Raw genomic sequence first — 20,657 nt, forward strand, 5'->3', positions numbered from 1 at the left:
TAAAGCAATTATAGATTTCTCTAGCTTCATGTCCTGCTGTTGCGAGTAGCAGCGATATTTTCGTTGCGTCCAAGAGTGTGCTCAAATCATTAGCTGCGATAAATATTTGGAACATCTGTTCAAACATTTTCCAGTTATAACTTAAATTATCGGTTGTTTCCAGCTGCCATGGAGCTCCAACGAGTTCCATCGAATCAGTTAGTCGTCGAGGATCCATATGCTGCGAAATCTTCCACAGTCGAATATCCGGTTTGAATTTTCTTCTAACCTAATCTAACTAGTTCTTTTAAAGCCACCAGTCCTGGAACCATCTTTTATTACGCTACTATATTATCTTTTATTACACTTCTCTGTGTGTTTTGATATACTACGGAGTGTAGTATGTGTCACTCAAACCTTGGTTACTGATGAGGTCTTCTGAATCACGATGAAGAAGACTCGAACTTGTCCAGTAGTAACAAAAGGTTTATTGAGTAACTATAACAATAATTGCGCGAGTTCTTTACTTTAACATTGATACTAGTGATAAGGTTAACAAGATCTAACTACAGTAACTATGCTTGACTACACTAACCATCTGAGCTAATCTGATACTCCTGTCCTGGTCACAGTCCATCCAAAAAAGAGAGAGAGACACACAATGTGTTTCTTTTATACCCCTGTTGGTCCGGCCCTCTAGTGATCATCTGGTGCTACATACATGCACATACAGAGATCACTACAATGATCTGCCCAGAGCCCTCGCAAACACTCTACTGACCTCACTACACACCGCATGATGCTAAACCAGCAGGAATGTATTCTCTGATACATATCATCCCTCCCCCTTTACTTCATCAGTGCAATGACAAAATTAACATTTACACAACAGATCTGCTATGCTTTATTTCTACACGTAGATACAATTCAATAAGACAGTCTCTGTGGTGGATGTCTGTTCCTTTTTGGTGGAATTCGGCAATCTTAAACTTGGCTATTTGAGACCTCGGAAGTGTCCTCATTCCTTTTTTCAGAGGGTACTTCTTGATTATTAATTTCAGTATCTGTCACTATAGGCGTTGAAAAGTCCTCAGAAACAGAATCTGAATTCATCACGGTCTCTGGTCTTTGGTCCGAAGTATTGCTCGCTAGATTTTCCTCAGGGAGAACCTCTGCGAAGATTCCGCAAACTCAATTTGTTCAATAGGTAACTGGTCAGGATGGTGTTGCCAAAGTCTTGCATCATCCATCTGCAGAGTGTATGACATTGGACCTGTCTTTGCGAGAATCACAGCAGGTACCCGTTTCTCGTGGTGGTGTAACTCCAGCAAGCACTCAATCTCCCTGGTTGAATACTTGCTTTTTAGAGATTTTTCTCCCTCCTCACAATTTGAGCTTGTTGTTGTCATTTGACAATATCGAAGCATCAGGTGAAGTTAACAATCAAACTGTGTTCATAGTTTCCTCTTGAAAAACAGCATTGCCAATGTACTCTGCATGGTAACATGAACAGTGTTCCTGTAAGTCATTGGTAATTTGTTCCCTCTTCTTGCCAATGTTCTCTGGTCCTTTGACCCTTTGTTAGAATGCTTTAATGATTGCACAATACATTCGGCAAATCCATTCGTTGCTGGATTGCTGGAGCTGACCTGATATGATGTATATCATCCATCTTCCAGTAGTCCTCAAAGTTCTTTGAAGTAAACCACGTGCCATTATCACTGATCATCTGCTCCAGTGTTCCAAATCTTGTGAAAACAGCATAATCAATGTATATTCTCTGCCATTGCTGTGTCGGCCATTCCCACGGACGTAATGGTCGTTATGCTCGAGTGCTCCTTAGTTTTGCACAAGATTGGCACTGCCTTACTTTCTCTTCAATTTGAGCATCTAATCCTGGCCACCAAAAATAACTGTGTGCCAATTTCTTCATCTTCACCACACCAGAATGTCCCTCATGCAGTTGGTCAAGGACTCTACTATGCAAGCACAGAGGTTCCTCATAATAGAACTCCATTCTGCATTGTCAACTCAGGTCTTCGTGAGATGTTGGGCTTGAGGTCTGGATTTTTCCAATGAACACCTGCCAGCGTTCCTTTTTGGGCTAATACTTTCACCTTCCCCATCACTGGATCAGTTCTTGTATATCTTTGAACTTGAGATGAAGTCACAGGTGCAATATCCATGAGTGAAAAATGCAAAATATTGACAACATTTTCTCCAGGGTAATGCTTGACATGTAACGGCAATTGTAGCAAAGCATCAGCTTTATAACAGAGCACTTAGGAAATAGTGACATGATCAGACAGAGTCAGTTATGAAGGGGAAATTATGCTTGACAAATCTACTGGAATTCTTCAAGGATGTAACTAATAAGGTTGACAAGGGGGAGCCAGTGGATGTGGTATATTTGGAATTTCAGAGGGTAAAGTTCCGCCTGAGAGATTAGTGTGTAAAATTAAAGCGCATAGGGTTAGAGGTAGTGTATTGCGATGGGTAGAAAAAGACAGGAAACAAAAAATAGCAATTAACCGGTCTTTTTCAAATTGTCAGGCAGTGACTATAAGGGTACTCAAGGATCAGTGCTAAGGCCCCAGCTATTCACAATATATATTAATGATTTAGATGAGGGAATAAAATGTAATATCTCCAGATTTGCAGGTGACACCAAGCTGTGTGGGAGGGTGAGCTGTGAGGAGGACACAGAGGTCTTTCAGTGTGATTTGGACAAGTTATAATAATCGTTGTCACAAGTAGGCTTACATTAACACTGCAATGAAGTTACTGTGAAAAGCCCCTAGTCGCCACGTTCCGGCGCCTGTTCGGGTACACAGAGGGAGAATACAGAATGTCCAATTCACCACACAGCACATCTTTTGGGACTTGTGGGAGGAAACCGGAGCACCCGGAGGAAACCCACACAGACATGGGGAGAATTTGCAATCTCTGCACAGACAATCCAAGCCAGGAATCGAACCTGGGACCTTGGAGCTGTGAAGCAACTGTGCTCACCAGTGCTACCGTGTAGGCCAGACCAAGTAAGGACAACAGATTTACTTCCCTAAAGGACATTAGTAAACCAGATGCTAACCACTGTGCTACCGTGCCATGAAGCCTTCGGAGGGGCAGGAGGTGGAGGTAGTGGTGGCAATGAACGCGGAGATGGCGTTTGACCGGGTGGAGTGGCATTTAGCCTGTCCCTCTCTCAACCAAGTTTCTGTAATAGCAACAACACCATAGTTCTGCGTACTAATACTAGCTCTAACCTGTTATACTTCTTGCATTGAAACAAATGCACTTCAGACCACCATCCCCACGGTGTTCAGCAACTTCACCCTGCCTGCTCTTCCTCTTAGTTTTACTGGCCTTAGTCTCTAGCTCTCCCTCAGTACCTACTGCTCTGGTTCCCACACCACTGCCACACTAATTTAAATCCTCCCAAGTGATGCTGGCAAACCTCCCAGCCAGGATTGTCCCTTCGATTTAGGTGCAACCCGTCTTCCTTGTATAGGCCCCACCGTCCCTGGAATGGATCCCAATGATCTAGATATCTGAAACCCTCCCTCCTACACCAGCTGTTTAGCCACGTGTTTAGCTGTATTATCTTCCTAATCCTTGCCTCATTGGCACTTGGCAGAGGGAGTAATCCCGAGATTGCAACCCTAGAGGTCCTGTTTTTTAAAAACTTACTACCAAACTCCCCCTGCAGGACCTCATTAAGCTTCCTGCCTATGTCGTTAGTACCAATGTTTATCATGACCTCTGGCTGTTCACCGTCCCCCTTCAGAATGCCCCCTGCCTGTTCAGAGACATCCTCAACCTTGGCACCAGGAAGGCAACATACCATCCTGGAGTCTCTTTCACAGCCACAGAAGTGTCTATCTGTGTTCCTGACTATAGACCTCCCTATACCTACTGCTCTTCTGCGCATTGACCCCCCCTGCTGAACAACAGAGCCAGCCGCGGTGCCACCGCTTTGGCTGCTGTTGTTTTCCCCTGATAGGCCATCACCCACAACAGTATCCAACACAGTATACATGTTAGAGAGTGGGACAGCCACAGGGGATTCCTGCACTGACTGCCTGCCCCTTCTAATGGTCACCCATCTATCTCTAAAATTACAAGTGGCACTCTCACTGGCGCCCAGATACCTTGGCACTACCAGGATGCCCGCGAACAGTGCCAATATGCCCAGGTGCCAGGTTGCCCATGCCAGGGATGCCCTGGCCTTAGGAATAAGTGAAGGGAGGGCTCGAGGACCCCTCAAGGGGTAAGCTGGAGCATTGGGAGGACCCAAAGGCCACGGTGGGGAGTCCGGGGAGGGGGTCGGAGCGGCATTGGGTGGAAGTGAGGTAAGTGCCACCTCAGCAGGGCATTCCCAACCAAAGCCAAAAAAAAAGGTCTTGTTTGACAGCAGGGTCATTCTCGGTGCAAAACGGGATTAAATCGCACCCATGACTTATTATGAAATCACCTCAACATTTTCAGCTGAAGTATCCATCACTGCAGATGGAGAGACAGGCACAAGGTGCAAAGTTTTTTTTAAAAACTCACCTCTTGATCTGGTTGAGATCTCCATCTCCTCCTCCGTTTCCTCCTCCTGCTCCTGTTTAGGCGGGTCCTCAGCCAAACTACACAAAAAGGAAGGGGGAAAAAAAAAACGCAAGATCAGTCACATTAAGAAAAATCATTTGTTACAGCACAGAAGGAAGTAATTCGGACCATTGTATCTGTGCCGGCTCTCATAACAGCTCTTCCCAGTCCTGCAAATTTTCTGTTTTCAAGCATTTATCCGATTTGAAAGCCATAATTGAATCTGCATCCACCACACTCTCAAACAGTACATTCTAGATCCTAGCCATTGGCTGCAAAAAAAAGTTTCCTCATGGCACCTCTGGTTGTTTTGCCAATCACCATTAGTCAGGTGTCCTCTGGTTCTACATCATTTTGCCAACATGAACAGTTTCTCCTATCCACTCTATGCATCCCTCTGGATTTTGAATACCTCTAACAAATCTCTCAACCTTCTTTTCTGGGATGTGGAGATGCCAGAGTTGGACTGGGGTGAGCACAGTAAGAAGTCTTACAACACCAGGTTTATGTGCAGGTTAGGTGGATTGGCCATGCTAAATAAAATAAATAAACAACCTTTATTGTCACGAGTAGACTTACATTAACACTGTAATGAAGTTACTGTGAAAAGCCCCTCGTCGCCACATTCCGGCGCCTGTTCGGGTACACAGAGGGAGAATTCAGAATTCTCAGCTGGTATGGGAATTCAACCCGCACTGCTGGCCTTGTTCTGCATCAGAAACCAGCTGTCTAGCCCACTGATCTAAACCAAACTTGCCCTTAAGTGTCAAAAAAATAAAGGTTAGGTGGGGTTATTGGGTTATGGGGATCAGTTGGAAGCGTGGGCTCAAATGGGGTGCTCTTTCCAAGGGCCGATGCAGACTCGATGGGCCGAATGGACTCCTTCTGCACTGAAAATTCTATGATTCTATGAAAATACCACTTTTGTCCATTTCCAATAGTGTGCACAGCACCAACACAAAGCAGAAGTTCCTTAGTTTATCTGGAAAAATTTGTTTTTACTGATATTTTCCCAAGTATATCAGGCAATATCTGGAAAGAATTAACCTTGAAATTGTTTATTATCATCTAGGTTAAAAGAAAAAAAGGGTTCATGGTTACCAATATGTTTTCCACATTTAAACTTGTATTAAGACGGTGTAATGCAACCAGCCAAATAATTCACAAATCAAGCTCAATATACTTTTGACCCTAACAGCACTTGTTTATTTATTTCTAAAAGAGTACAGCCACTTTATTTGGCTTTACAAGCAGATGATGAATGGATCACTGATTTACTGCTGATGTTTCAGAGAGGTGCTCACATGACGGATTCCACAACTTAAACCTTGAAATTATGAGGAAACGGTAGAATCGGATGGGTAACAAGCAATCCAGGTCACTAAATATCTTCACAGGATCTAAATGTTTTGAATGAGCTTTTGTGAGTTGAGCTTTTTTTAAATATAGTTATATTGTTTTTATTTCATCTCAGAATGTCTCCTGAGGTCTGCCCATGGTGAATCTCTTTTCTATTTGTTCATGGGGCATGGGCGTCGCAGGCTGTGTCAGCATTTATTGCCCATCCCTAATTACCCTTGAGGGGACAGTTAAGAGTCAATCACACTGCTGTGGGTCTGGAGTCACATGTAGAATCATAGAATCTACAGTGCAGAAGGAGGCCATTCGGCCCATCGAGTCTGCACCGGCCCTTGGAAAGAGCACCCTGCCTAAGCCCATACCTGTACCCTATCCCCGTAACCCAGCAACCCCACCCAACCGTTTTGGACACGAAGGGCAATTTAGCATGGCAAATCCATCTAACCTGCACATCTTTGGACTGTGGGAGGAAATCGGAGCACCCGGAGGAAACCCACGCAGACATGGGGAGAACGTGCAATCTCTGCACAGACAGTGACCCAAGCCAGGAATCGAAACTGGGACCTTGGAGCTGTGAAGCAATTGTGCTCATCACAGTGCTACCGTGTAGGCCAGGCCAGGTAAGGACAACAGATTTACTTCCCTAAAGGACTTTAGTAAACCAGATGCGTTTATACAACAATCGACAATGGTTTCATGGTCATCATTTGATTTTTAATTCCGGAATTTTATTGAATTCAAATTTCACCATCTGTCATGGTGGGATTTAAACATGGGTCCCCAGAGCATTACTCTGGGTCTCTGTCACTAGTCCAGTGACAATATCACTATGCCACCACCTCCCTTAAAGTATAAAATACTGGGTACGTTGGCATGGAAGGTGTAAAGGAAAAAGGTGGTGGACTAGGAGTCACATAGGATCATTGGTGGTGTAGGCAATAAAACCCATCAAATCATTTCCCCCACTACACCTTGATGTCATTAGTGCATGTCCTCTCTTGAACATGCTGAATGATTGAGCTTCCACAGCCCTCTAGGGTAGAGAATTCCAAAGATGTACCACCCTCTGAAGAAATTCCTCTTCAACGCTTCTTAAATGACGTGCCTCTAATTCTGAGATTGTGTCCCCAGCTCTATACTCACCAGGCAAGGAAACCATCCTATCTACATCCATCTTGGTGTTAGAGTCCTTCCTTTTGATTCCCCTTTGTTCCTATTTATTTTATTATTTTTGGTCTTTGGACCCAGAATCAGAATGTACCTTTAAGCAGTGGACTTAAGTAAGGCAGCCTGCTAGTCAGGGCAGTATGGTCCAGGATTTTGGTTTAGTGTTGCAGAGGAGAAAACAGAATCGTCAGTGCCAGCTGAATCTTATGAACCAGCTTTGGGGAAGTTGGTTCAATTGGCTTACAACCTCTGCTTGGCCAGGGAAAATGTTATGACTGAGAACAGTCAGTGATTGGATCCTGGGTGATGCTTCTGAGAGAGCTGGGCAGATGTGGTTCGACACTGAAAGGAGAAATGAGTTCACACTCTCTCTCACAGTTGACGTAAATAACTGCTTTATTGTTCTAAAATTAGTGAGTGCCTGGCACATCCGTGCTGTGAACCTGAAATGATGCTGAGACTGCAGAGAAGGTAGACAACTTTGGCAGAGAAAATCATCAGAACCTGAGGACGGCGTACCAAAACGGGTGTGCACGCGCCTACACCAGTGTGCGCACACGTATATGAATGCGTACGCGAGTCCATGTGTGTACGTACACGTGTCTGCGCACACGTGCAATTGATCACATGCGTACATACGCGTGTGCACGTGTACACATGCACGTACATGCATGTACACGTGTACACACATGCACATGTGTGTATGCATGCATTGTATATACACTCATGTACATGCACACACATGTACACGTGTAGAAATACTCGTGTGTGTGCGTATAGAAATAGACAGATAAAGGGACTGCACGGCGGCGCAGTAGTTAGCACTGCTGCTTCACTACGCCGAGGACCCAGGTTCGATCACGGCCCCGGGTCACTGCCCATGTGGAGTTTGCACATTTTCCCCATGTCTACATGGATCTCGCCCCCACAACTCAAAAGATGTGCAGTGTAGGTGGATTGGCCACGCTAAATTGCCCCTTAATTGGAAAAATATATTTGGGGTCGCTAAATTTATTTAAAAAACATTTAAAAAAAAGAAATAGACAGATAGTCAGACACACAGAGAGTGCGATTCTCCGGAAAGATTTGTAAGTGTGATAGGGAGCGGGAACTGCTGCGAGCTTCCTGTGCTCAGCCCAGCGAGGCCATCAATGCTATGCAACGTTAATTGGTCCACTTAACGAGGCCCCACATGCATCTTGCCACAAATGAAGCTTCACCAGCCGATTCGCTGGGACCGCGCTCGCCAGCCCCCCACTAACAAGGTCGAGCAGCACTTAAGCAGCACTTGCTCAGCCAACCCCAGCCAGCTCGCAATAATGGTGCCGAGGAGACCGGCCCTAAGATTCAGGGCTGGAGACCTGAGGAGGCTCATAGCTGCACTGGAGGCCAGGAGAGATGCCTTGTTCCCCCGAGGGACACGAAGGGTGAGCCACATGGCAGCCAGTGCTACCTGGAATGAGGTGGCGGCGGCTGTAAGCTCCGGGAGTGTGACAGGAGGAAAAATAATAATCTTTATTATTGTCACAAGCAGGCTTACATTAACACTGCAATGAAGTTACTGTGAAAATCCCCTAGTCGCCACACTCCTGTTCGGGTACCCCGAGGGAGAATTCAGAATATCCAGTTCACCTAACAAGCACGTCGTTCGGGGACTTCTGGGAGCACCCGGAGCAAAGCACGCAGACATAGGGGGAACATGCAGACTCCACACAGACAGCGACCCAAGCTGGGAATCGAACCTGGGACCCTGGCGCTGTGAAGCAATAGCAAAGAGGTCTACCACCTACACCAGGCAGCATGAGTGAGTAGACACCAACGACCCCTGCCCCGGGACCTTCCCATCCCCACGCAAGCATCTACAGCCCCCCATGTGGCCCCCAACCCTCCATTCACCCTTCCTTATCACTTCAACTCTTCTGTTACACACCCCCACTCGCACTACTGGGTACGACGCAGGATGCCCTCGGTCTCTCCCGAGGAAGAACTCTCCCACAACCGTCGGGAGAGGGAATGACTGGCGGAGGTGTGCCGGACATAAGAATCCTCACCTCCTTCGAGGAACGGGTCCTGGGGGGGACGGGGGTGGCTAAGGACAGAGCGGTCACCCATGCAGAGGTTGGTGGAGGCCGCAGGAGGTGAGGATATACCGGGCACCACCCGGAGGGCCGTCAAACGTGGGTTGTTATTGCCTTACTGACTGACCCTTCCCTCCCACAGACCACATTTCCATTCTCCTGCAGGTCCTCCAGCCGACGGCCATCCCGGGTGGCACGCTCTCCAGCCTCCCAAGATAGCACGATCAAGGCAACACAGCTGTCACCACTTCCACCACCTCAGATACACGCACCTCGGAGGGAAATGTTAGTGGTCAGGCTTCTGGGACTAAATCTGGTGAGCGCCACACTGCTGCTGACTTCAGGTGGAGGCAGGAAACCCCAGGCAAGACAGCAGTGGGAGGACTGCTGGATCCCAGGATGCAGCTGGGGCCCAGCCTGATGCTGTGCCTTGGCGAATCCACTTATCCTGCACATCATTTTTGGTTTGTGGCAGCGAGACCCACGCAGACACGGGGAGAATGTGCAAACTCCACACGGAGAGTGACCCAGGGCCGGGATCGAACCTGGGTTCTCGGCGCCATGAGGCAGCAGTGCTAACCACTGTGCCACCATGCCACCCATCCTCTGGTACAGGGTTACCCGGAGCTGATGGAGACGTTAGGGTGCAGCCGAGACATTCAGAGGGAGATGTCAGCGATACTCCAGCAGGTCCATAGCCGATTGGAGAAGTCCCAGAGACTATGGGTGCTGGAGAGGTCTCTGGCAATGCATAGCACCGAGGCCAACCCTGCTAAGATGGCAAACGCAGTTTAAAGACTGGTGCACGACGTCCGCACAATTGGTGAAGGTGTCCAAGGCGTCGCGCAGTTGGTGTCGGCCATGGCTGGGTGTCTCGACAAAATGTCTGATTCGATGGTGGACGTGAGCCAGTACAAGGCTGACCTTGATGACATGCAGCGGGACATGTCTGCCGCTCAGATGGGAATGGCTGAGGCAATGAACAAAGAACAAAGAAAAGTACAGCACAGGAACAGGCCCTTCGGCCCTCCAAGCCTGTGCCGACCATGCTGCCCGTCTAAACTAAAATCTTCTACACTTCCTGGGTCCGTATCCCTCTATTCCCATCCTATTCATGTATTTGTCAAGATGCCCCTTAAACGTCACTATCGTCCCTGCTTCCACCACCTCCTCCGGCAGCGAGTTCCAGGCACCCACTACCCTCTTGTAAAAAAACTTGCCTCGTAAATCTCCTCTAAACCTTGCCCCTCGCACCTTAAACCTATGCCCCTAGTAATTGACCCCTCTGACTATCCACTTTGTCTATGCCCCTCATAATTTTGTGGACCTCTATCAGGTCGCCACTCAACCTCCGTCGTTCCAGGTGCTGCGGAGTCTGTCCCAGTTGGAAGTGGGCATTGCCGAGGTGCTGCAGGTCATGGCCCAATTGCAGAGGATCACCGCCAAAGGCGTCGACACAATGGTGCAGGCGTCGGGGAGTTGCCAGGGCTGGCAGAGCCAGATGATGCAGGGGCATCCAGGGTTTGAACCAGCTGCCTCTTCATCCCAAGGTGAACCCGAGATCCCATGGGGTGGGGGCTGTGGCCACTCAGAGGGCCAAGCACATTGAGGATCACTGACAGCACCCGGGGGGGGTTGTGTGAACAGCTCACTTAACCTCGATTGCCAATTCCATTTTAACAATAACCTTCAGCCACACGGTATAGACCTCAGCAGTCGATGGGGGTTATGGGTGGTCGGTGGGGCAGACCAGGAGGGACAAAGGTTGCCCCAGAACAGATAAATAATAATAATCTTTATTGTCCCAAGTAGGCTTACATTGCAATGAAGTTACTGTGAAAAGCCCTTAGTCGCCACACTCGGGCGCCTGTTCGGGTACACGGAGAGAGAATTCAGAATATCCAAATTATGTAACAGCACGTCTTTCAGGACTAGTGGGGGGAAACTGGAGCACCCGGAGGAAACCAACGCAGACACGGGGGAGAACGTGCAGAGTCCGTACAGTGACCCAGCCGGGAATCGAACCTGGGACCCTGGCGCTGTGAAGCCACAGTGCTAAGCACTGTGCTACCGTGCTGCCTTCAAGAATAAACGAGGGCATTTCTTCGGCAGCGAGTTGCTTTGAGCGAAAGTTGTGGAGGGGCAGCGCTGAGGTTCGAACTCAGCATCTGCTGTTTTCAAGAGCGGCCCTTTTACCATCTGAGCCACGGCGCCCACCCATACTTCAAGGTTTGGCATGGTTGTGTCACTCGTGGATGCCCCCCCCCCCCCCCCCCCCCCACCCCAAATGTCTCCCCCTCCCGCACCCTCCCATGGCGGCCCATCTCTGTGGAGAGTCTCCAACCCGGGGTTCCACCGCCACCCCCCCCGTCCAGCTGAGGGGCCCCCACCCCCTGCTAAGCACTGGGGTGGCAAGCCCAGCGCCCCCATGCTCTTTGCCAGTGAGCAAAGATGGCTACTCACCTCCTCAGAAGCACTTCACGTCTTTCAAAAGGAGTACTAATCGGTGCCAGCATGACCACTTGCTGGGGAGGCTGATGAATCACGGCAAACCTTTGGATATGGGATGGCTCCCATTGATTGTATGGTAATAGGCTCAAGTGGTGTTAAATCATCTCTCGCTAAGCTATAGCGCAGTGTTTTTCAAACTTTTTTACCAGGGACCCATTTTTACCAATCTTTGGGACCCATGCCGGCCGACCTTCGCGACCCACACCGGCCGATCCTCGTGACCCACGCCGGCTGACTTTCGTGACCCATGCCGGCCAACCTTCGCGACCCACACCGGCCGATCCTCGTGACCCACACCGGCCGTTCTTCGCGACCCATGCCGGCCGACCTTCGCGACCCACCATTTTCTCTTACCTTGTTTATTGCTGACAAAAATGGAGGAAATGGTTTTGGGTCCCTTTGTCCCCAATGGTCCCCTTGTCCCTTTGGCCCCCCCGAACTTGAAAACGAAAGGCTGCGACCATATAAAAAAAAAAGGAGGCCATACTGCGCATGCGCACCGATCATCGGGCACGCATGCGCAGTGTGACCGACTTTTAAAAATCTGTTCCTGGCCATTTTGAAGGCCGTTCGCAGCCGGCATTATTAAAAGCTGGCTGCTGCGGCTGTTCGCGCGGATTTGCGCGATCGGGAGTGCCGCGACGGACGCTCTGCAACCCTCCTGACGCCCGCCCGCGACCCACCCGCGGGTCGCGCCCCTGAGTTTGACGATGCCTGCTATAGCGAGATCCCGTTTTCGCCTACGGGAGTGGGCCAGATGCATCCCAGACTGTTTGGCACCTGCCGCTATTCACCGGCCTCATTTCGCTCGAGCAAAGGGGTAGCAAATTGTCAGTTACACTTTCTATCAGTTCAACTATAATACTGTACATAATAAAAGTATTTGTTGTAAATTTACAATCTGGGTGACTGTAGTTATTTGGGGAAAATAAAATTTCACCTGTGTTGCGACTCTGGGTCAAGTGGGGCTGGGGTTGGCAGCGGACTAGCTCAGGGTACCATGGCAGAGTTTGCTGGTCGTGTTAGTAGCCAAGCCGGATGGGGACAAACCAGTTCTGCATCGATTACTGGAAATTTTCAGTGAGATAAACCTCATATACTTTGAATCTCTAGAGAATAAGAGAATGCCGTGGTGGTATAAGGATCCAGGACAGGAGTTACCTGGAGTTTTATTGAAGAAAACAGCTGCTATGATGGCTTACAACACAATAGGTCCAGGTCAGGACTGAAGGAAGTGCCAGTCACAGTCCAGGCTGGCTTTTAAGGAGTAGGGTAATGAGCCTAGCTGGGCGGGCCTCCGTCCACAGGCAGAGAAGCTCATATTCTACGAGTCTAATGGGAAGAAGTGTACCCCATGGGCTTTGTAAGGGTTATTACAGGTGGCAAATGGTGAAATTTGAATTCAATAAAAATTTGGGATTGTGGCCATGAAACTATCTGGTTCAATAATGTCCTTTTTCTCCAGACCAAAAGCAATATGGTTGACTTTTAACTGCCTCGCAAAATGGCCCAGCAAATCACTCAATTCAAGGGCAATTAGGGATGGGCAACAAATGCTGGTGGCACAGTGGTTAGCACTGCTGTCTCACAACATCAAGGATCTGGGTTTGATTTCAATCTTGGGTGACTGTGTGGAGTTTGCACGTTCTCCCCGTGTATGTGTGGGTTTCCTCTGGGTGATCCTGTTTCCTCCCACAGTCAAAACATGAGCAGTTTAGGTGGATTGGCCAAACTAAATTGACCCTTAGGTTAGGTAGAATTATAGGGCAAGGGAGTGGGCCATGATAGGGTGCTCGTTCAGAGAGTCAGTGCAGACTTGATGGACCAAATGGCCATCTTCTGCATTGTAGGGATTATATGATGCCTACATCTTTCCTTAGATAAGGAGACCCAAACTGTACACTGTACTCCAGCTGCAATCTCACCAAGGTTCTATACAATTGAGCAAGGCCTCTTTACTCCTGTGCTCAATAATAATAATCTCATGGCGCCAAGGTCCCAGGTTTGATTCCAGCTCTGGGTCACTGTCCTTGTGGAGTTGCACATTCTCCCAGTGTTTGCGTGGGTTTCGTCCCCTCAGCCCAAACGATGTGCAGGGTAGGTGAATTGGCCACGCTAAATTGCCCCTTGTAGCCACCTGAGTTGGCCACTTCCCGACTTAAAATGGAGAACCGCAAAGGCTGAAGGGAAATTCAGCCAACACAGGCAAAAACTAGCAGGTGCAAGTTTACTGTGTATTAGACTCTACAGAAACCCAGACAGCATCGATACAAGCAGCCACCTGCATAGTAATGTAGTAGCCATCTACATAGTAATGAGCGATCCCTGGGAGAATTGAAACATTTTGAGGTAAACAAGGCCAAGCCAGACTCCTCGGCGCCAGCAGGAGCCAACACAAAAGAGGTTAACGGACACTTAAAGACCGCCCATCGATCAGGGAACCGCTCCAGTATTGGAGAAATCGAACCAAGCGATTGGAACAAAGTCCAATCACTTGAAACCAGGTACGGGGTCCGCCCCGAAAGGCGGGAAGCCCCTGGGGACTATAAAGTAAATCCCCCAAGTTCAAATCGTCCTTCTTGACAGGGTCACTCAGCACATGCGAAGCAACCCCTGAGAGTGAACTGTCCGGCGGCCTCCAAGAAAGTAAGTCTCAAGTCAACGCTCGCTACGAGATAGGCGCTCCTAGCTACCAGTCCATACCAGCTTTTGAATCCTGCAGACTCAGAACCCGAACGAAAGGCCATTTGTTCCCCTGACCTGGTGGGCCTGTCCGAAGCTAATTATTGGCCTGTTAGTGATAGAAATAGCTTAGAAAGTAGAGTTTATACATGAGTAGTGATTTACTGTGTATAATAAATGTGCTTTGATTTGAATCTTATTAATTAGTGTGTTGAGTTATTGATCATTACTTGAACTTGAACCTCATGGCGGTATCATAAAGATACCTGGCGACTCTAGAGCAAAGGTTATAAAACAGAGCCAATTGAACCAACCAAAAGTTAGCAACACCCTTAATTGGAAAAAATTAATTGGGTACTCTAAATTTATAAAATAATAATAATAATCTTTATTGTCACAAGTAGGCTTACATTAACAGGTCAATGAAGTTACTGTGAAAAGCCCCCAGTCGCCACACTCTAGCACCTGTTCGGGTACACAGAGGAAGAATTCAGAATGTCCAATTCCACCTAACCATCACGTCTTTTGGGACTTGCGGGAGGAAACCAGAGGAAACCCACACAGACAAAGGGAGAACGTGCAGACTCCGCACAGACAGTGACCCAAGCCAGGAATCGAACCTGGGACCTTAGAGCTGTGAAGCAGCAGTGCCAACCACTGTGCTACCGTGCTGCCCCAAAGCCCCTTGCAATGAAGGCCAACATACCATTTGCCTTCCAAATTGTTTACTGCACCTTCATGCTAAAGCTTTTAGCATCCAGTAAACACCAAGGTCTTTTTGAACAATGCAATTTGCATATACCGCAGTTAACCTTTTGAGTCCATATGACTCTTCTTCAGAGCAGAGAGTGAGAAATCTGGTGAATATTATATTGTTTAAGATGGGGTGAGGCAAAGTAGAAGGTCGGGGGGGGGGGGGGGGGGGTAGGTGTGAGCTCAGAGAGTAGGAAAAAGATGTTTAGGTCATAAGACTAAAGAGGTGTTAATGGGAGTGTTGAGGACTAAAGAAGGTGCTGATAGTGACAAAGATAAGATAGCAAAGCATGTTAATAGCAGAATAAAGGTAAGGGCTCAATGAAAACAAAACTTCAGAACAAGTGACAGATGGCAATGTGGGGGAGGGGGAGAAATGGGAGTTTTGCATTGGGACATTTTGGATTCAAAATGAGGTTAAGATGGCAGAAATAGTTTGCAGTCGGATGTTCTTGAACTCAAATGTTGAGTCCATTAGGCTGTAAAGTGCCTAATCGGAAGATACAGTTTCAATTGGGTTTCACTGGAACATTGCAGTAGGCCGAGGGCAGACATCATAGAATCTCTCCAGCGCAGGAGGCAATTCGGCCCATCGAGTCCGCACCGACCTCTGAAAGAGCACCCTACCTAGTCCCACTCCCACACCCTATTCCCGTAACCCCACCTAACCTTTGGACACTAAGGGTAATTAGCATGGCCAATCCACCTAACCGACATGTCTTTGGACATGTGGGCACGAGAGCAAGACAATGAGTTGAAATGACAAGCAACAGGAAGGTTGGGGTCATGCTTGCAGACTGAGGGAATGGGATGGGGTCTTTAAAGGAAGTGGGATGGGAGGAGCTGTAGTCGATCTAGTTGTGGGAATCAGTGGCCCTCAGAAGTGGGGGATGGGGTGTAAAGTTTTGGACATCCATAGTGGAAGAGGTGGTTAGATCCAGGAAACTGTTGATATGGTATAGGGCATCAAAGGAATAGCAAATGTTGGTGAGAAGAGGCTGGACAAGGGGAGAGAGCATGGAGTCAATCTAGGAAGAAATGAGTTCAGTGGGGCAGGAACATGCTGAAACGATGGGTCCACCAGGACTGTCCTGGTTGTCAACTGTGGGAAGGAGGTGGAAGCGGGCTGTGCAGGGCTGGGAGACTATGAGGTTGAAAGCTGTGGAGGGAAGATGTGGGAACAAAGGTTTGATTTTTGGTGGTGGAAACATGGTCCAGGGGGAAGGTAGGCGCTCAGCCTCTGCAAAGTAGAGGTCAGTAGGCCAGACAACAATGGCACCAGCCTTGTCAGTGAGTTTGATAACCAAAGATAATCACCAATGGGGCGGCACGGTAGCACAGTGGTTAGCACTGCTGCCTCACAGTGCCAGGGACCCGGGTTAAATTCCCCTTGGGTCACTCTCTGTGTGGAGTTTGTACGTCGGGTCTTGGTGGGTTTCCTCCAGGTGTTCCTGTTTCCTCCCACAGTCCAAAGATGTGCAGGTTAGGTGGACTGACCATGGCAAATTACCCCTTAGTGGTGAAAAGATTAGGTGGGGTTATTGGGTTACCGGGATAGGGTGGGTTGTGGGCCTAGATAGGGTGTTCTTTGAGAGGGTCAGTGCAGACTCGATGGGCCAAATAGCCCCCTTCTGTACTGTAGTGATTCTATGAATGTATCCTCTATCTCGAGAGCTACCTCCGTCAACACTCTGGGATGTAGCTAATTAGGACCAGGGGATTTATCAACCTTCAATCTCATTAATTTTGAGTACTACCTTTTTATTAATACCAATTTATTTCAATTCCTCATTTTCATAATAATAATAATCTATATTTCTGTCACAGGTAGGCTTACATTAACACTGCAATGAAGTTACTGTCAAAAGTCGCTTCGTTCCCTGGTATTTCTGGGAGTGTTTCTGTATCTCCCTCCATGAGGACAGACACAACGTAATTGTTTTGTTTCTCCACCATTATGAACTCTCCTATCTTCCTTGTGCGCCAGGCTCAGCCTAATACAATTCAAGGTTGTTCACAGAGCGCATATGACAGGGGCGAGGATGAGTAGGTTCTTTGGGATGGAGGACAGATGTGGGAGGTGCTCGGGGACTCCGGCAAATCACGTCCACATGTTCTGGTCGTGCCCGACACTGGAGGGGTTTTGGAGGGGTCTTGCAAGGACTATTTCCAAGGTAGTGAAAGTCCAGGTCAAGCCGAGTTGGGGGTTGGCATTATTTGGGGTAACAGACGAGCCGGGAGTGCAGGAGGCGAAAGAGGCCGGTATCCTGGCCTTTGCATCCGTGGTAGCCCGGCGGAGGATCTTGCTATTATGGAAGGACGCAAAGCCCCCCAGTGTGGAAGCCTGGATAAATGACATGGCAGGGTTCATTAAGCTGGAGAGGATAAAGTTTGCCTTACAAGGGTCTGTGCAGGGGTTCTTCAGGCGGTGGCAACCGTTCCTAGACTATCTCGCGGACCACTAGGAGGAGGTCAGCAGCAGCAGCAACCCAGGGGGGCGGGGGGGGGTGTCTCTTTCGGGGGGTATTTAGGCGGGTGGAGGGGGGGGGGGGGGGGGGGTGTGTTTCCCAAGGGTACTCTTGAATGTCATATGGAGGGGGTTAATATATGCGGGAGAAACCCAATGTATAAGTAGTTTATTATTTTTGATTGTGGTGTTTGTGTTCTTTCTTCTTTTTGTTATGGGGGGCGGGGGCTTGTTTGTTAAAAAATTGTTGGAAAAATTTGAATAAACATATTTAAATTTTTTTTTAAATTCTCCTATCTCCACCTGTAATGGAACCACATTTGTCCTTGCTAATCTTTTCCTTTTCATACACCTAAAGAAGCATTAACAGGCCGTTTCTATGTTTCTCGCTAACTTTTATTCATATTCTCTTTTCCCTTTATCAGTTCCTTGGTCCTCCTTTGCTACATTCTAAAATTGGTCCCAACCTGTGGTATGAGTGGTGGGTTATGTGTTGGCACTCAGTTAGAGCTAGACAAGTCAATTATGATTGATGGGTGTGGAATTAGCATGTATGAACAAGGAATGTTGGGTGTGAGGGATGAGGACTCAAAGGCCTAATGTTTAAGAAAATAATCATGATGAAGTCCCAGAAAACTAAGATGGGCCTTTGCATCGCCCACCTCTGCACTTGGCAGCCTTGTAGCCACCTCTGATCTGCATCTGGGGAAATTGGACCAGACTCCAGATGCACCCCCTCTGCAAGAATGAAGCTCCCACCATTCACAGCACTTTCTCCCTGCTGAGACGATGTGGCAATTGGAAACAGATATTTAGGCCCATATCTCCCAAAGGTCTAGAAAGGTGCTCTAAGTATTGGACTTTAATAGCTGTGCTGTAAACTGCCCAACTACTTCTAGGTGAAAGGGACTAGAGGTCAAGAGTGACACATTAGCATTTCTACCTAGAAAGGTTACTGTATTTCATGTTGCAATGGGAGTACAGAGGAAGATCAGGTTACAGGCTTCCCTACAAAATCAATCAATATCAGAGACAGCAGTTCTGTGTGGTCAACACAGAGAAGAAGCTTTCAAGCTACCACAGCCAGATGCAGGAAAGAGATGGTCTCTACGTGATGAGACACATCCTGAATCTATCTGAGGATTCTGCAAGATTCATTCACATGGACAGGTGAAAGAAGAATCATTGGAATAGACTTTACTGCTGATGTAAGAAAATCTCTGAAAACTGAGGTAAATGCCTGGAAATGGTCAAAGTTACCACTTGGCAAAACAGGACTAGGGGTACCCATTGGAACCTGGGAGCAACTGTGGATTGCTTACTACAAAGGCTGTAATACCATGGTGTATGCGAAGTATGGCAAGTATAAAAGGGGAACATTCCTCTTTTTAAAATCGTTTAAAGTACAGGTTGAAAGAAGTATTTAGTCAATAGTACTTTTAGCCATTTGTTCACTAAAAGTTCTAAAAGGTGAAATCTTGTAATGTCATTGGAAGTTTGAAACCTCTTTTAAAAGTGAACAATCTCTAGCATGATCACAACAAAATGCTGACCCTCATTGTTAAAGGCTCACAAAGAGTGACCATTTGGCCAAGGTACTGCCAAACCCTATTGAATTTACCCTCAGCATGAGCTGGTACCCAATGGAGCAAGACGAATGGGCGGGATTCTCCCAGCCCGGGGCCGTGCAGGAGAATCCCTGCAACCGGGCCATGCTGCCCCGACGCCGGCACGCGATTCTCCGGGATGGGCTGAGCGGCCGCCCTAAAAAGGCAGAGTCCCGCCGGCTCCGTCCACACCTGGTCGCAGCCGGCGAGAGCTCTGCGCACAAGGTTGGGGGGCGGCCTGTTTGGGGGAGGGGGGGGGGAAAGGAGGGCTCTGACCCCGGAGAGGGGAGGGAGGGCTCCATCCCCGGGGGGGGGGGGGGGGGTTGGGGGGGGGGCTCCGATGGGGCCTGGCCCACGATTGGGGCCCATTGGTCGGCGGGCCGGCCTCTCGCTCCCCGGGCCTATTTTCTTCCGCGCCGGCCCCTGAACTCCCACGCCATGTTGCGTCGGGGCCGGCGCGTTGCGGGAGGCCACCACGCATTTGCGGGTTGGCGCCGGCGCCACTGCGCATGCGCAGATCCCGCTGCGCACAGTTCGCGCCGGGATGGGAGGCTGGAGCAGTGTGAACCGCTCCAGCGCCATGCTGGCCCCCTGTGGGGGCCAGAATCGGTACTCCCAGCAGCCCGTTCACGCCGTTGTGAAACACGACGCCGTTTCCGATGGCGCGGACACTGCCGCCGGAAGGGAGAATCTCGCCCAATGTTTCAGGGCGATGGGAGGTGTAATTAGACAGACAATGATTAAATAATGGCCTGTTAAAATAGCCATAAAAAGGTGCTTATGCAGCTGGATGCATCAGTACTCAGTGCACTTGTTTACTTTTCTTGTATGTATTCTTCATTCTTCTCACTAGTCTTCCATTTATTTTTCTTCCCAATCATAATGCTTTATAAAATGATTCAAATGCATTATAAATACATCACAACCAGCATAAACATAATAAATCCCCCATTGGCAAAACTGAAATAAGCATCTGTTGCTCTCTGGTTTTCCAGTCACCTTCAGCTTGTGATATTTGTCATGCCAACTGAGTTATAACATAAGACATAGGAGCGGAAGTAAGGCCATTCGGCCCAATCATGGCTGATTTCAACTCCATTTACCCGCACTCTCTCCATAGCCCTTAATTCCTCGAGAAATCAAGAATTTATCAACTTCTCTCTTAAAGACACTCAACGTCCCGGCCTCCACCGCCCTCTGTGGCAATGAATTCCACAGACCCACCACTCTCTGGCTGAAGAAATTTCTCCTCATCTCTGTTCTAAAGTGACTCTCTTTTATTCTAAGGCTGTGCACCCCTGCTAATGGAAACAACTTCCCTACGTCCACCCTATCTAAGCCATTCATTATCTTGTAAGTTTCTATTAGATCTCCCCTCAACCTCCTAAACTCCAATGAATATAATCCCAGGATCCTCAGACGTTCATCGTATGTTAGGCCTACCATTCCTGGGATCATCCG

General features: G+C 48.3%; 1 protein-coding gene across 11 annotated transcripts in view; it reads right to left on the minus strand.

Annotated features, from left to right (window-relative positions):
* zmynd8 (zinc finger, MYND-type containing 8) overlaps window positions 1-20,657 on the minus strand; it is a 155,476-nt gene that overhangs the window by 124,402 nt on the left and 10,417 nt on the right. For all 11 annotated transcript variants that reach the window (XM_072515128.1, XM_072515130.1, XM_072515126.1 and 8 more), the window contains exon 2: window positions 4,534-4,610. In XM_072515128.1, coding sequence (XP_072371229.1) covers window positions 4,534-4,610 — 77 coding nt within the window. The remainder of the gene's footprint in view (window positions 1-4,533; window positions 4,611-20,657) is intronic.

Source organism: Scyliorhinus torazame, chromosome 8 (genome assembly GCF_047496885.1).
Source record: "Scyliorhinus torazame isolate Kashiwa2021f chromosome 8, sScyTor2.1, whole genome shotgun sequence".
NCBI lineage: Eukaryota > Metazoa > Chordata > Chondrichthyes > Carcharhiniformes > Scyliorhinidae > Scyliorhinus > Scyliorhinus torazame.